The 17,966-nt window shown below is 36.3% G+C and overlaps 1 protein-coding gene across 1 annotated transcript in view; it reads right to left on the bottom strand.

Moving 5' to 3' along the window:
- LOC133206644 (lipoxygenase homology domain-containing protein 1-like) overlaps positions 1–17,966 on the bottom strand; it is a 141,024-nt gene that overhangs the window by 52,260 nt on the left and 70,798 nt on the right. Inside the window, exons 21-27 of the mRNA XM_061342777.1 lie at positions 16,660–16,873; positions 15,243–15,433; positions 14,383–14,593; positions 6,688–6,839; positions 3,519–3,597; positions 1,112–1,243; positions 434–615 (exon numbers count right to left, since the gene is read on the bottom strand). Of these exons, the coding sequence (XP_061198761.1) occupies positions 434–615; positions 1,112–1,243; positions 3,519–3,597; positions 6,688–6,839; positions 14,383–14,593; positions 15,243–15,433; positions 16,660–16,873 (1,161 nt within the window). The remainder of the gene's footprint in view (positions 1–433; positions 616–1,111; positions 1,244–3,518; positions 3,598–6,687; positions 6,840–14,382; positions 14,594–15,242; positions 15,434–16,659; positions 16,874–17,966) is intronic.

Here is a 17,966-nt window from a genome sequence, read left to right as displayed (position 1 = left end):
ACACACCTGTCCAGAAGCTGTCATGAATTTCATGTGCAAACTACAGAACAGATATTTGCCCAGGCCCAAGCTCATTGTAAAGAGGGGCAGCTTCTAAGTAGTGAAAACGGATTAGTTGAGGTCTGAGAAGCAGAACATAAAGGAAGTGTGGAATAGATTTATTATTTATTGCCTTACTGTTGAGGCCTACTAGTCTTAATTCAAAGTTAATGAGGCTTTCCATGTCAAAGTTGGCATTTCCTCAAGAGAGCTTTCATAAGTGATATGTATTAGCCCACATCTGAGATCTCCAAGTTCTGTTTATTTAAGACATGGAAGTATAAACATTAACTTTGACAAACAAAAAATCATTCCACACAACTTCACGTACATTGACTGCAACTGTTATTGAAACTGTTTCATGAGATTTGTGTGAAATAAAAAAGAAACTGACCAAAAATGGACTATCATTCAGATTCTGAACTTTCTGTGCAGCGGATTTCCCTTTTCTTCCAAATACAACAGCTTGAATATCAGGAACATTTTCTGGTAGTTGTGTGCAGTGCACCCAAGTTTGCCATCGTCCCCTGCTTTTGGTATCAAAATTTTTCATGAGCAGAGGTGTGACAGATGTTTCTGCAAGGAAAACAGACATACATTCAGATCCATGTCTAAGTTAAAAGGCAATATAACCCAAAAGATACAAGATTACATTGCCTGGTACCTCTGGATCTAGCACAAGCAAATCAGGCAACAAAACTGCAAACCCCTCATGACTCATTTTAGCCCAATGGAGGTGTAGAAAACCAAGCCAGCTGCTTCATGAACCCATGTCACACTCGTGCATAAGCCATGTCTATCTTCTCTGTATTATTCTAAGGATTGGATACATGCTGTCAGAGGGGGCTCTTTCAGTACTACAGTTCATTTCCATATTCTGCATCTCAGGCATAATTTCTTCCTTTTTATTTATAGAAGGCATGATTCACCTTGGTCCAGGCCCCTGCCCATCACCGCTGGCGTACCAATGTTCAGTTCTGCATACATTGTGAAGTAGCCTTGTGCTGGTTCTGGCCTGCTCTGCTGTGCAGTAGTGATTCATGCAGAAGAAGGACATTTCTGCTGGTATTACCTTTGAGTGGAATTGCCACTTCTACAAAATCTTTCTTGGAGCGTTTATTTATCCAGTCATTGTGAACAAAAATATGTGCAGAAAAAGGGTAGAAAACTTCTTTTATAACAATTTTCTCCAGGAACCACTCATCTGATTGAAAATAAACAAGGCATTATTAATGAATACCTTTTAAGCAACAAAATGTTCTGTGTATGCAGTCAGAATTTTCTATCTTTAGAAAATCAATAAAATTTTTTTTTGTCAAACTTCTTGTAGAAATAAGACTCTTGAAAATATATTGGCTGTGTGTATATGTGTTTTTCTTTGTTTCCCTATGCTCCAAAATATTAGACAAAGTGAAGTCTTAAAGTTTTTACAGATCTTGTGAAATTGAACATAGGGATAGGTTTGATTTAATGACCTATTATTGTCCAAATGGATGGAAAGGCATCTGTGTGAGACTCCTAGATACAAGAAGTCCCTCATAGGAAATTTTATTATCAATGTCCTAAAGGAAAAAGGATCAGAAAATCCACTCAACACACAACTTTCTTTCTGGTGTGTCAGATAAGCACAGCTGAAGGTTTTCTCTTGATTGAGACCATTGTTTTGGTTATCTATCGGCAAACAAAGCATTTGAAGTCTCAGGTCTTTTTTAGTCTTGGTAAACTTGGTTATACTCCAAGCCTTGGAGAAGTCAATGAAAATCTTGCCATTCATTCTAAAGTTGCCATCTAGGAAATAAATGGGAAATACCCTCCAAATCAGATTTTCTTAGTTTAACCTACAGAGTCTTCTTATAGTCTTGTTTTACTGATAAAGATAAAAGAACAAGAGACTCAGTTTATCATGCGCTGGAATAATCTTATCATTTTCAATCATCTACGTTATCTGCAGGAGTAGGATATCTGCAGAAGTAGGATATCTGCAGAATCTCTGCTCTGTTACCTTTAAAAAAACAATAGGCCATAATTGTAGCCAAAGAATTAAAGAAAATATTGATTCATGATGCTTTTTGCTGTTGCTTTTTTATTTTTAAGAAGTGAGCAATTTTCTTTAACTCCAGTAGCTGCTGTGGAGTTGGAAGGAAGACAAGAAAAAATACTGCAGGAAGTGCAGCCTTTTTATCTGTCACTCAACCTCACGTATGAACAATCCCTTAAAAAGAATATATTTCTCATGAGTTAGAAGAAAAAAACAAGCTATGAGGCCATTTCTTCCATGTTAGAAGAGATTCAGAGCAGCCCTGCAGAGAAGGACTTGGGGGTGTTGGTCGATGAGAAAATGAACATGAGCCAGCAGTGAGCGCTTGCAGCCCAGAAAGCCAACCGTATCCTGGGCTGCATCAAAAGGAGTGTGAGCATCAGGTAGAAGGAAGTGATCCTGCCCCTTTACTCTGCTCTCGTGAGACCTCACTTGGAGTGTGTGCAGTTCTGGTGTCCTCAACATAAAAAGGACATGGAACTGTTGGAACAAGTCCAGAGGAGGGCCACAAGAATGATCAGGGGACCGGAGCACCTCCCATATGAAGACTGGCTGAGAAAGTTGGGGCTGTTCAGCCTGGAGAAGAGAAGCCTGCATGGAGACCTCATAGCAGCCTTCCAGTACCTGAAGGGGGCCTGTAAGGATACTGGGGAGGGACTCTTCATTAGGGACTGTAGTGATAGGACAAGGGGTAATGGGTTAAAACTTAAACAGGGGAAGTTTAGATTGGATATAAGGAGGAAATTCTTTCCTGTTAGGGTGGTGATGCACTGGAATAGGTTGCCCAGGAGTCTGTGAATGCTCCATCCCTGGCAGTGCTCAAGGCCAGGTTGGACGAAGCCTTGAATGATATGGTTTAGTGTGAGGTGTCCCTGCCCATGGCAGGAGGGTTGGAACTTGATGATCTTAAGGTCCTTTCCTACCCTAACTATTCTATGATTCTAACTATTCTATGTTCCACTACCATTCTGATGAGCTGACTTTCTCTTATCTTTATGTAGAAGCATTGAATCCTAAAAAAAATCTTTTAAAATGAAAATGTCCATCATCTAAAAATAAAGAGGACGAAAAAATGTCAAAAATTGCAAAAGCATGATGCTATATTGCTTTGTGAAAAAAAAAAAACAAAAACTTTGTTGACTGTAGTCATAAGTGTATAGTAACTTTCATGAGGAAAAGTTTCACACATCATTTTATATTGTTACATCTCCTAAGAATCCTTTGCACATTTTAGTAAAACCAGTTGGATACTTGATGCATATAATTCAACAGAAATAATGAACAGCATAAAATAGATATAAACTTCAAATTTTCTAAGACTTCTAAAAAAACACTTCTGATTTTTAATCTTAAATTTAAGACATTTTTGAGGCTCTAGGATCTCCTAAGTATGGTAATCTACATTATTATTACCCTACATTAACTGAAAAACATTGCTGACCTTTTTTCAGACTCTTAAATCCAACAAGAACTTGGTTCAGCTTGCCGAGATTTACTGCTTTGATTTTGAAAATATCCACCTGCAATATGAAAATAATCAAAATCATATTTTAGTTAAATTTAATATGTATTTGCTTTCAGTTGGGATGGAGTTAATTTTGTCCCTAGTAGCTGGTGCAGTGCTGTGTTTTGGCTTTAGTCTGGGAACAATGCTGATAGCACATCAATGTTATAGTTGTTGCTAAGTAATTCTTACTCTAAGTCAAGGACTTTTTAGTCTCTCATGCTCTGTCAATAAGGAGGAGCACAAGAAGCCAGGAGGGAACGCAGCCAAGACACCTGATCCAGGCATTATGCCTTCCTCTCTATTTCCTATTATTATTTTTATATTAGTATAATTTACTTTTATTTCAATAATTAAACCATTCTTAACTCATGGGGTTTTACTTGTTTTCTAATTCTCTTCTCCACCCCACTGTGGAGGGGGCAAGTTAGTGAGCACCTGGGTAGCACTTAGTTGCCAGATGGGCTTGAACCACAACACTGTATTTGAATATTTATCAGTTTAGCCTTGTGTGTCTGGTCATTGTTTTGTATCTCAATGGAAGCAAATTTATCTCATTTATGCCATTCCATTGACTTTGAATTTCATAATTAAACATTGCATGCTATAGCTGATATTTTCTGATCCATTTAATATTATGAATTATGAATGTCAAAATGCTGCTATATTTAAAAGGAAGTAATTTTGGAAACATCAGACACCCACATTAGCAGTAAAGAGTTCATTTCTAGTACCTTCATGGGCTGAAATAACCAAATCAGATCAATTACTCCTTGTGTTGAAAGTTTTGATCCAGAACCTAATTCCCAATGAAACTGACAAATAGTAAGGGTCAAATAATTCTGAAAACCTGAAGCAATTTAATGTTCACTAAAATTCACGGTTAATTTAGTGGAATTAGGCATGTAAATGGGAATGAAGGGAACAGTAGCTGGGAAGATTTCAATCACTGTGCTATTGGAATGGGGATTTTTCATTTAAGCTAACTCTATAAGAGGTAAATTTTTCCCCATACAGCAGACTTGAATGATGAATAGACCTCAGGGAATGTTTCTTTTTTTTCTCTAATGGAAATCTTTGTAGCATATTCATATTCTGCCATATGCATGTTTGTCTTCTTTGTGCGCTCATCTTCCTTTTTAATTAATGGGATTAATCGTACATAAGTATGCATACTGACACTGAGAACACACATTGTTTAATGTGTGTATTTGTTGACCTTTTTGAACTGGGCCTGAAGAAATGAGGTTTTGAAACATACTATTCATGAAAGGATTCATCTACTTTTTTGGGAAACCATCTGCAGAATAAAATCTCCACAAGTAAGACTGTTTTATTTCCTGTGATTTTATAAGCTATCTTGTTGCAGACAAAAGAATTTGTCTTGGAAAGGTTAAATCAAAAATGCAACTTGAAGACAAAAGTTGCAGGCTTATTTGGGGCTTTGAAAACAAACAAAAAACTCTCTTGCATAGTTTTCCATAGTTGCTGCCAAGTACAATGACGTACAAAAAAAAATCATGCTACCAGTAAAAACCATATTTACTACAAGAGTCAGCTAGAAGAAAAGAACAAAGACTAGGAGCAGATGATTAGGCATTTGAGGACCAGTTGAGGCAAAGAAAACTGGGAGAGAATGAACATCCAAACAATTGCTACACAAAATTTTATCTATAAGAAAAAGATTAAGGTGCTATAACCCAGGGTATAGAAAAGCCCTTTGAGTTTCAGATGAAGGATTTAGCTTCCTGAACAGGCCTATTAAAAAACTGACACAAAATCTGGATTATACAAAAAAAAGTCCTTCTGAATTTGCAGATGAGTTATATTTCCACTGGAGTAAGTATTCACAGAGGTCAGTTATATTGTACACATATTTTTCTCTACAAGTTTTATTCCTAAATAATTTAACATACATTTTTGCAAAGTAAAGTCTTTATTTTCTTATCTTTAAGATATACTATATGTAACTATTTTATATATATCACCAAAAAGATCAATCTATAAAATTTCCTACATTACTCTTTAAACCCACAAGTGCTATTATTCTGTCATTATTTTGTGAAGTCTGAGCTAGCAGTTTGATCTGTTCTTGACAAATATGACATTGGGCATGCATATTCTCTTCCATAATAGAGAAAGAAAATAAAGGACTACAGAGGACATAGCGAATAACAAAGATTTAGTTTGGTTTTCATATAAAAAACATTGTGTCTTCTAGAGCCTTTAGAAGTGAAAAGCAAATAAAATAAACAGAAGCATGATTATAGAATAAGTGAAGCATATTTCAAGCAGATTTTTCTAGATTTCTACATCAGAGAACAAACCAATCAGGGTTGGCTGTCAGCAATGAAAAGTAGGCAGTCTCTCCAAAAGACGATTCCTATATACTTTGCTATGATTTTATGATTCCTTTAAAACAAAAAGTACCCCAAACCTAAACTCAGAGCAAACAGTAGGGTCCAGTAAAGTATAAGCTAGACAACTCCTTTTGATATGAAATAGATATTTCCTCTGAACTGAAATTTGTTTTAGTACTTTGTTCTTATGGCAATAACTACTCCAGGAATTACTCTTCTAGGAAAAGCTCTTTAAGCTTCAAAAAACAAGAATATGATTGTGATGTTCAAAAGTTAAAATGAGCACAAGACTTGAAACATGAAAAAAAAACCAAACCCAACAAAAACTTCTGCATGGAACACTGACATTATTATTCAGGAAAGTTAATAAGAAAAAGTCATGGTCTAAAGTAGGTAAAGAGGCAAGATATCCTAGAGAAATATTAACAGTGCTTTCATAAAGCCCTGACACATCCCTGGCCTTAAAACTCTGGAATATTAAAATAGAACTTTTACTGTATATTTAGTCCAATTCAAAATTATTTCATCAGCTTAACTCTTTCACTGTTGCACAATGCTGATGATGTTTAAAAGCAACACATTACCTATGGAGACAATCACCTCTTAGTTACAAGAGCAAATTATGTCTATATGGAACATAAAACATAGGTATTTTTTATATTCTGTCCATGAAAAGCTCTATGTAAACAAAAGTTTTACCAAAAAGACAGTCAGAGATTCAGATACATTTTTTCTCATTGTTTTACCTGCCCTCTAGCAAAAGTGATCACGCTGTTTCTCGAGTTAAGCCATCGTTTCCCCGAGTTGCTTTTTTCTCCTTGCATACATAGATATGCCTCACCAGTTGCATCCGCTTTCTTCAAGTCTCCTGTGTGCAAATGGACTGCATATTCTACAACTTCAGAAAAAATACAGATGCAAAAAGAAAAAAGTCGTCATCCTTGCCCAAAACCTGCATGATGTACCAATGTCAATGGCATAAACAATTGCCAATTTCATCTGAATCCCACACTGTGCCACAGAACAAAGAATACAGGTTTCTTCAGTCCTGGTGACATACCTATCCAAAACACATCTGTCGTGGTTGAAACCCAGCCATGCAGCTCGTTCACTCACTCCCCCTGCCTTCTTGCCCTCCCCCTGCTCCTGGAGGTATGGAAAGGAGAATCAAAAGAATGCAACTCCCACGGGTTGAGATAAGAACAGTTTAGTAACTAAGGTATAACACAAATCACTACTGCTGCCACCAATAATAATAACGATAAAGGAAATAACAAGGGAAGAGAATACAACAAATTGGCACCAGCTGACCAATAACTCACCCCACCCCACCTGACCGAGCACCGCCGGATACCTCGTTGAACTCCGCAGTCCCCTAGCCCTTCCAGGTAAGTCTCAGTTACATCCTGGGCATCACGTGCTGTGGTATGGAATACTTCTTTGGTTAGTTTGGGTCAGGTGTCCTATCTCTGCTTCCTCCCAACTTCCCCTCCTCCCTGGCAGAGCATGAGACTCACGAAGTACTTGGTCAGACTAAACATTTAAGCAGTAACTAAAACCATCGGTGTTATCAGCGCTGTTCCCAGGCTGAAAGTCAAAAACACAGCACTGCACCAGCTACTAAGAAGGAGAAAAATGACTGCTACTGATGAATCCAGGATAACATCCCTGCTGCAAAACTCCCTGTTTGGTAGTCTGCAGAAAACAGATTTCTTCTTCTCTGACACAATTTACCATTCCCAGAAAATCAGCACTACTTGCTGCTGCTTGGGAGAAAGGATCTCCTATGTACTGCTCCCTGGCTCCCAGGGTAGGAAATCTCTTTCTAAGAAATACTTCATGTTTACATGCTCTTTGGAAAGTCTAAGTTCTGCTTTCTATTTACTCATATTTCTTTGTTTCTTTCTTTCTCTATGTCTACTGTTTTCTCCTTGAAATGAAATGGGAGCTCATACTTTTAGGGTGGTTTAGAAGAATGTTGGGACCTGATTGTCTTAAGCTTTAAACTCCTAAAAATATCACCCAGTGAAGTAAAACATCAGGACTATCAAGCTTATTACAGTCAGACCATAATGCCATTACAGTGCTCTTGAGTTAAAACACGCTAATATGGAACAGAAATAATTAACTAAAAATTCTTTCAACATCAGCTTTATTACATAAATAGAAAAACCTCCTCACATTTTGTATGGTTCTTCAAAGAACCTCCGGTGTACTATATAACAACCCACAAGTAGAGACCAGATACGGGAAATTTGAGTTTAAGGAAAAGCGTTTCTTATTTTCTCAGCTGTGATCATCATATAGAGATTAGAAAAGGTACCTATGGCACCTGTGCCTTGCCTCTTTCATATGTAATTCACAGGGGAGTGACATGATAAGACCAGACTGCATTCCAAAGAAACTTCATGGAAAACTCCTATGGTCCCTTTTCAAATGATCTATTTTAGTCCTGAGTTCATCATGGAAACAGTGAACAAGGAAACACTTTTAAACAGAAGCAGATCACAATCTAAATATTCATTCTTATTTGCACAATTTTAAGGAGAAGACCAGGGAACAAAATATGAAGGGCTTTTTGTGGATTTTGGCTTTTTTTTCCTCCTAGTGTTATAAGTCTGCTCTTAGTTGGATTACAATAATAAATCTGTGAATCTGTGTTCATTGTACAATACTGGTGCTGTCACTTTAGGAATCGAGCTTTGGTGAGTATACTAGTGTAATGGCTTAAACCCATCAGCCGTAAATCAGCCACACAGTCTCTCTCTCACTCCCCCATTTTTTTCTCTCCCCCCGCTCCCGGAGAGATGGGGAGGAGAATCGAAAAGAATGTAACTCCCATGGGTTGAGCTAAGAACAGTCCAGTAACTAAGGTATAACACAAACCACTGCTGCTGCCACCAGTAATAATAATGATAAGGGAAATAACAAGGGAAGAGAATACAGCCACTCACCACCCGCCAACTGATAATACCCAGCCTGACCGAGCAGTGATCTAGCCCTTCCGGGTAACTGCCCCAGTTCTACCTCCTGAGCATGATGTGCTGTGGTATGGAATACCTCTTTGGTTAGTTTGGGTCAGGTGTCCTGTCTCTGCTGCCTCCCGGCTTTCCCTCCTCCCTGGCAGAGCATGAAACTCACAAAGTCCTTGGTCAGAGTAAACATCTGAGCGGTAACTAAAAACGTCGGTGTTATCAGCGCTGTTCCCAGGCTGAAAGTCAAAACCACAGCACTGCACCAGGTACTAAGGAGAAAAAAATGACTGCTACTGCTGAATTCAAGACAACTAGAATTATGATCCTTACGTAGTCAGCAGGGAAAGGCAGGTGCTATAGAAAACACTTATGATGGGTTCCCATATACTCTAGGGATAAAGACTTCAGGAGTCTAAACTTAGATGGTCTCAAGGTTCCTCTGATGCCAACCATAAGCATTATTACTTTGGACTAAGAAAAAAAAACATAATCTTGCACAGGTTTGTAAAACAGGTTTCCTAATATTTTTTGTAAGGAGCATACATTTTTATCCACTGTAAAATGCAAACTCATATTTGGAAAGTAGGTAATAAGCAGTGCTCATATACGAAGAATGTATTCAGGAGTGCTTACAGGATCCCTTGAACTTTTCTGTCACAAACTTCAAGATTGATTACTTTGTTTCTTGTTTTAACAACTGAGCACCCTTAAAATCCAACATTTTACAAGTCCTAAGTTATTTTCGACTACTACAAATTATTCAGCCCCAACTCCCACAACCTTCATCACTGGCACAGTAAAGCAGACATAGACATCTAGACTATGTGACAATTACATGCCAGAAAAAGTCTTCCAAACTCTCTCTGCCACTTATCCCTGCCTGGGAACTCTCTGGTTGTATGCCTGCTTTCCTGGAAAGCACGTGTGCAAAGAAGGGAAATGGTGCTTTAGACAGACATGAAACCAAGGAGAAACCAAAAAATACTTTCAGTCTTACAATCAACAGTTCAAGTCAGAGAGCACTGAAACACACATAATTCAAGTCTGAAATACATATTTCAGTATAAAATGCATCACAGGATACACAAATATCTAAGTATACATTCTGGAAACATCTGATATTTTCAGTACAGTTTTATTCTTCAGTCAGATTTATTCTAAGATAGAAATGGCTCAATTTAACCAATCTCTACATCCTCTGAAAAGATATAATTATGAGAAATTTCTGGTAGGATTTAGAATGATTCTTAGAACCCAGAAGCTAAGACTGTCATTTATTTTCATGCGTAGGTGATAGGAAAACAGCGAGCGAAAAAAAAAAAAAAATAGTAGTGTTCTGAGGCTATTTATTTTTAAGTTTTTCTTACAGCTCTTTTCACAAGTTGGTGCTATTCATATTGAGTGCTATAATCAAAAAGCCTGAATTCAAATATTGTGACATCTTATTTAGCTATTTCTTTATGTGTCTAAAGTAAAAAGGTCGCATAACTGGAACAAGGGTTCTAAAGGGTGATTCTGCATACTGATTGAAAAATTAATATCTAAAAGGATTCATTAAATAATAAGGGCTGTATCGGTGCGCTTATAAAGCTGTGCTTATTGCAATGAACTTCTAGAATGTCTTCATTTCTCTTTATCTTTTACTATGTTGGGATGACATGTGAGAAATATCTGTTTTCTGAAAAGTAACTTTACTGCAGCACTATTTCCTTCAGGGACTTCCCATGGGATTTTTATTTTGGGTTTTGTTTTTCTTTTTCATTATTTAAACCAAGAACTGGAAAAGTATTTGCAGTTGATGGCATCGCTCATGTTTCATGATAAGAAGCAAACCAAGAGGTTTCCTAGACTAGGGCTCTTAACATGTCTCATCCCTTTCTTCAAGGCAGTTAAATATGCACTGCCAGGTGACAGACAACATAGCTACTTTAAAGTCAGTGTAGCTACTCACAATTTCTCTTACGGGAGATCCAGATAGTTGGAAGTACATGAGATGTCAAGCTGACTCTTGCCCAATGGAATATTTGGTTTCAGCAGAGTTAGGATATGAAGGTAAGATTCTGTATTAATCATCTAGAGTGTTGCCTTGCTTGCGTACCTTGGTCATAAAAGCAGATTCATTGAAGTCAAAAGGCTACTTGCGTGAATAAGATCAGAAGAATTTGGTCTACAGATCTGACCACTTGTGAGATAGATTAGAAATTACAGTGCTCACAATCATCTCTACTGCTTTTGTCCAGAATCTTTAATATATTTAATCGTGAGCGTAGGTTTGATCACACAAGTAGTAATCAAAGATAAAACCTGAAAGTTAGAAACATACATAATTTTTTTTCTGAATCAGTATTTTCTGCTGAATCTGCTGAATCCATTGATGCATAATTTAAAGTTCAATGTAGTCACATCGAACTTTAGTCACAGCAAACATTTCCCATTGATTTTAGAGGTTTTGGATCAGAGAAAGAACTTCCACTATATAAGTAAGTGAAACAAAAATGTACAAAGTAACTCCTGTGAAGAAAAGCATAACATAAAAAGGATACTGGGAAATGGGGTAAAAAGCCTTAGGGTGAGTTTGGGACCATTCTGACTATCAGATGAGCAGCATACCCCAAAAATAAAAATCTATGAAAATAAGATATTCTGTACAACCTTGCCATTCTTTGTCTCTCCCTACTCCTATTGATAAAAGCTCTATTTCAGATGTAAACCAACATAATGTTAAAATGAAAGTTATAATTAAAAGCTCAAAGTGATCATGGGGCTCACTAAAAGGCAGGGAAAAAAGAACATGAATTAAAGATGATGTTGCTTTGAATTTCTCTTTTTTGTTATTGTGGAATTTACTACATACTATATATTTAAATATCATTTATTGTGATAATTCAGTAACGTCTGCCCACAGAACTCTCAGTAGCCTTTCAAGGGTGAAGAGTTTAAATGATACAATCACATCCTTTCTCAGTGTCAGGTATAGTTAAACATTCTGCACTGTTGTGATTTTAGTTTTGTAATGAAACCAGGCAATGCAGGTAATTTTTCCAATGGGGGGAAACAGTAAGAAAAGATGGGGGGGGGGAGTGGGAAAATGAGCTATCAGATGAATTCTTGTGTTGGAGCTCTCAAGACCTGTTATCTTATTGTTTTTCTCTATAGCTTGTCAGGTTCTTGGAAAGATAAGATAGTAGAGGTGAGAATGCAAATGGGACAAGGTGCCGTATTTCAGAAGCACCTATTGCTGTATAACTCCTGGTGCATGCCTTCAACTGCAGTCACAAATGATGACATTCTAAAAATCAAGAAATTATCTAGAAATCATCAAGAAATATGGAGTCTAACAGCAGTTAATTGTTGTGAGTGTGATGACTTTGTCTGTGTGTTAATATACACATCTATGTCCTGCACATAATCATTACTGAATTAATAAAATCCTGAAGATTATTAATTAGAATATGTAGTTATTTTTGCCATGATAAATCTTATGGAATCATTATGTTTAGAAGAGAAGTAATTATATTAGTATGGTCTTCATTACAACCAGGCAATTGACATTACTGATAAAAATTGCTGTTTATATTAATAACGGTTACTGTATATTTGGATGCTTAGTTTTTCACATTTACTTTTTTTTATATGGAGTTATATACCTGCAATTTGCTTTGCAATGATCAATATTTCTCAAAACTTTCGTTATTTCAATTTATTTTATCAAGACATTAATTAAAGACATAACCATAAACATTTTCATTTATCTCATCATTGCTCTCATTCAGAGCAATAATGAATGTAAACACATGAAAATTATTCTTTTTTTTTAATATTGTTTTTTGTCTCTAGCATTGAAACTGGAATACAAAGAAGAGGCTGATAGAAATTTTAGACTGATTTAGTACTGGGACTACAAAGAATAGATCTACAGTTGTAGATCACCAGACTCCACAAATTGATTTGTGAAAAACATCCTAGGCTAGTAGATGCTACCCATTTCTTCATCATTTTCTAAGAAAAACACCTTCATTTTGTAATATACCTCAAAACTGAATTGCTTTACAAATCAGCATAATACTAACAGACAGTATCTCCATTTGGTTCTTAGAATAATAGAAGCTTTGATGGGTGTAGTCTATAAGTTTTTTTTACTTGAATTTATGGACTTTTTACATGTAGTTAAGTATTTCACAGTTTCAAATTTTCAGAATATTTCTGAACAATTATAATTATCCCATTTTTTTTCATAAATAAATTGGGAAGATAGAGCTTTCTACCAAGATCTAGATTTATAATATTCATGATTGCATATCCTGTATATATTACATCCAATGTCGTTTTGAATCTGACAGATCAAAACCCTAAAATCATAAGATTTTTTCAGTAAATAAATGCAATGTTATTAATTGTTTAAAATTATGCAAACCCCACACAAACCCAGAGATTTAAAAAGTCTCCAGTGTTTTATTTTCTCAAGTTTCAGCTTTTAATGGGATGAAATATTTAGGAAAATCTCCTTAGAGAATAGTGTGCAAAAGTTCACATGGAATATTTTATTCCTTTTTCTGGGCCACTTCCATCTTTTTCTATTAGTTTCTGTTTAAGCAGAACATCTTTGTACTATAGCCTCTAGCAATAAACCTCTTAACTGTCACTAAAAGCTTCTATATGTGATCTTTACTATCCCCATCAATCCTCTTTATTTTAATGAGCTGGATAGATGGGAATCCTGTTCTTAAATAGCTAGTGACCAAGATATCAGTATGCAATTGGTTGTTCCGCTCCATTTTCCGGGGGGGGGGTGGGGGGTGGGGTGGAGGGGCATGGAATATGGGCAGAAATAAATTTATTATCTCTCAGGGATCATAAAATTCACATGTGTTACTAACAGGAATGAAACATTCAACATACAACTTCATATATATTTTTGAGAAATATTTCTTCCTGTGCTATAAATTTTCATGTACATTAATAAAACACTAGTGAAATTTAAATTCTTGGATATCTCTTTCCTGGCTAACTATTACACACTTCAAAAATTCTATCTCTGTTTTGAGGGTGTCTTTGCAATTCTTTCATTCTTTAAAAAAATAACTATTTCTAGGTCAAATACATTTTTAATAGGAAGATTTAGGCAATATCACACAGTAGATTACATTTTGTACACATCTTCAGCTGACATAGTGTTAATTTGAAGAGATAATAAATAAACAAGAGCTAAAACTGGAACATCATCTAACATGAAAGAAGCAGGATCCCATGTTTGGTGTCAGCAGTTATAGCATCTGTCATTATCTTGATACCAATAATTTCTGTTTTCTCAGCTTTCTTTCGTGATAAATGCATGCGCAAAACCATTACATTCCTTAATATAAAATTCTTGTGGAAATCTTCACACAGTATTTTAGTCCCAGAAGAGATATACTGGTATTCCAGTGACAGATCCTGACCCCAGTAACAAAAAAGGGCCTAGCTTACCAGGCAAAGGCTCCTCATCTGCATAGAGAGCTGGCAGCTCCACACATTTGTCTTCATTAGGGTTGAACCAGCAGTCAAAAGCTAAATACATTTCTTCCTTTGTGCCTGTGTGCTTCATATGCAGTAAATCCAAGTGCCATGGCTGGTTTAGCACGCTATGAGGGCCAGTTACCTGAACTTTGTATACTGAGCCAATATCTGCCAGTTCATCCTGCGTGAGGAGAAAGAGAAGATGAATGGATCTCATTCTAATTGTGCCAGACCAAATGTGGTTGACAGCTGTAGTTGAACAAACTTCAGTAGTTAAAGAATTGGGGCAGATTTATAACTACTATTTTTCCCCTTTCTAATCAATACAAAATTGATTTACTAATGTGAATTTGGAGGTGGAATACTTGAGGTTTGATCTCAGGGAACGAGTGATGGCAGTCACTGCTGAAATTTATACACAGAACCAGGCACAATGTTCGTATATATTACACTGATTCAGCAGACTATTTGCAGGAACAAAAGATTCAGTCTACTTTAAAAATTTTAAAAACTATTAGAAAAATTTCAAACAGTATTAGAAAAATTTCTTACAACTTGTAATATACAAATGGTGCAATTAACTATAAATTTGAAGGAGAATTAAGCATTCTCAGTATGAGACACTGGGAGAATCTGCTTATTCAAAACCCATTGCTCCAGTGACAGTGTTACTACCTACAAACAAAAATGACAATCTGTGCCAGACTATACAGAAGACTTAAAAATCAGCTTGGTATTTTAGTTGAAAGAAACAATTTATCTCAGAATTAAATGTGTTATTGGCTACATGATTCTTAGGCTTTTCTTTCAATAGAGAAAGTTTGAATTACTTTGATTTGAATTGCTTTTCCTGTAACTTGAAGCGGCAACTTTTTGTGACTCAGGTTGCCATAGAAGATAAAAGAAAGGGATACTGGATCATCTTCATTGCTCAAGTCAGATCCAGTGATGTCCATTATCCAGAGACCTGGGGTCGTCAGGTTTATTTCAGGCAGTTTAGGACTGGAAGTCAATCTTATACCTGTAAAAATTAATCAAACAGAAAGAGGAAAGATGACAGAATGGCATAATATAGCAGGACCATAGCCTTTATAGTACATAAATAAAGCTTTATTTGCAGGTTATCTTGTATCTATAGCAGCAGTTCACTAACACATCAATACCTTTAGTATAATTTTCGCCAAGAATTTAACAGCTTAATGTTCATTCTGTGTTTAAAATTTAGTTTCAGAGGTATTTTATTGATGCCCTGGTATTTTCCTTGTCATGTGCAGAAGTAATTGCTAAAAGAACATTCACTCACCTTTTAGAGTTCTAAATAATTGTTCTTAAAAAAGCAATCAATGTTAATAAAACTAATTTATCATTTAGACGCACCAGCCATCTGTAGTGTGTAGGGACCTAAAGCAAAATGTATAATACTAATGAACTCTGCTTGTAACTAGATCTTAGCTATATAATACATACTGTAATAGTGTGAGGCTGACACATAAACCTATAATAAACACACAAAAATATTTGCCATATCATCAGATCAATATTATTATCTCCCTGCCTTTTTCTTCATTAATTGTTGTTTTCCTTCATTTTCATTCTGTTTTAACCATTGTATGAAAAATGAAAATGATTTAATGGAAAGGAACAGCTCAGTAAAATGTACTCTGCAACACAGAAACAACACACTACTGAATAACTGCTATCTATATTGGGCACAAACCCTCTTTCAGTTTAAAGCCATTCCCCCCTTTCCTGTCACTTCATGCCCTTGTAAAAAGTCCCTCTCCAGATTTCCTGTAGACCCCCTTTAGGAACTGGAAGGTTGTTGTAACCGTCTCCCCACAGCCTTCTCCAGGCTGAAGAAGCCCAACTCTCCCAGCCTGGATTCATAGGAAAGGTGCTCCAGCCCCCTAGTCGTCTTTGTGGTCCTCCTCTGGACTCACTCCAACAGGTATTTCTTATGTTGGAGGGCCAGAGCTGAATGCAGTACTCCAGGTAGGGTCTCACAAGCATGGAGTAGAGGGCTTTCACTTCAGTGTGCTACATTTAATTTGGAAGGCAAGTATTCCATAGACAATATATTGACAGGATGGAATTTTATTCACTTTGACTTTACCAGATGTGGGTTTGCTGTAACAGTAAGATCAAACTGAAAATTCATGTTTTCAATGAAAGAAAAATACTATAGAGAGCTGAAAGAGCTACGGCCAAATTTATATATGTGAATGCATTATTTGCAGAAGATCTTACCAGTTGTCACAATCTCACAGACAGTCTCACATAATCCCAGATGAGTATCAAGCCAGTTCCACAATGGGAAGACCCATTCTTTGTCTGAGTCTTGTGATTCCTTGACTGTTACCATCTTGAGGTACATGCCAGCCCCATACCCTTCTCCATCATGTCCTATGACCACTTTTTGCAACTGACTCAGAGAAACAGCTTCCACTAAAAATGAATCCACCTACAAAAAAAAAAAACAAAAAAAAAAGGCAAAAAAAGGGGAAAACTTAATTAAAGTGGAACTGAATATGCTTGAACTTCAGGGAAAATACAGTCTTGGTTTCAGCTGAAGGCTTAAAATTTGTGTGAGGTTTTTTTATATTTAATATATAACATCCCCTCTGAATCTAAGCACACACTGATTATACCTAACATTGAATCCCACATTCATCATTAACCACACACTGTAACTTCATTAGATCTTTAGACAATATGAATCGTTTCAGCAATCACAAATGGGGAAAAGAGAAAACAGAAGGGAGGAAGTTAAAGGTGGAGAAGAATTTAAGCAAAAGACAGGACATGGGAAGGGAAGCAGAATGGAAAAGTCAGAGTAAGACAAAAGAGAAATAAACACCAGCATCAGTGGGTGAGAATACAGACAACAAGATAGGGAAAAATGTGAAATGCAAAGAAAGAAATTATATGCCCTATTAAATTCTTACTTGTTTTGTAAAAAATCTAGGTTTTCTGTATATGGCCCAGTGTTATGGGTTCTACCTAGTGAAATAATTTCACAGAAATCAAAGATTCTGCTTGATAACGCACATCTTGATAGTGAACTTTTTCAGACTTCATTGTTCAGTGAGTGAACCTCTCTTAGGAAAGCCTATTACACAAGAGAAAAATCTTATTGGTCATCTAAAAACCCTGGTTTTATGTGCATTCTCTTGGAATTCTTTTCTCTTGTCTAAACTTACTGACTGGACATTAAGTTAGTGTTTCATGTGGGATTGTTGCTACAGAAATACCATTGACTGCAAAGGTTTCACAGCAATTTCTGTAACTTACTTTGAATCACTGATTTTTAATTCTTTGCTACCTGTGCTGTCTTGTATTTGGAATGGAAGAAGTAAGAAGCATGATCACAAAGTTTCTCCCCAGCAATCTGCTTTCTATGTCCTATGTGGAGCCTTTATTGTCACACATGGATGTTCTTGTTGCACAGGAAATAATACTGGCACTGATCTACTGTCAACACCTGAAAGATAAATTGTGTTTGCAAATTCTTGCCCACCTGTAGCAAGATGCATTCTGAAAAGCCATTAAGTTCC

The sequence above is a fragment of the Neopsephotus bourkii genome, unplaced genomic scaffold (assembly GCF_033783945.1).
Source record: "Neopsephotus bourkii isolate Nb327-2 ecotype Australia unplaced genomic scaffold, CSIRO-AGI_Nbou_v1 NB_1820, whole genome shotgun sequence".
NCBI classification, from domain to species: Eukaryota; Metazoa; Chordata; class Aves; order Psittaciformes; family Psittacidae; genus Neopsephotus; species Neopsephotus bourkii.
Note: the sequence above shows the minus strand (reverse complement) of the source record. Positions and strands in the feature narration are given on the sequence as shown.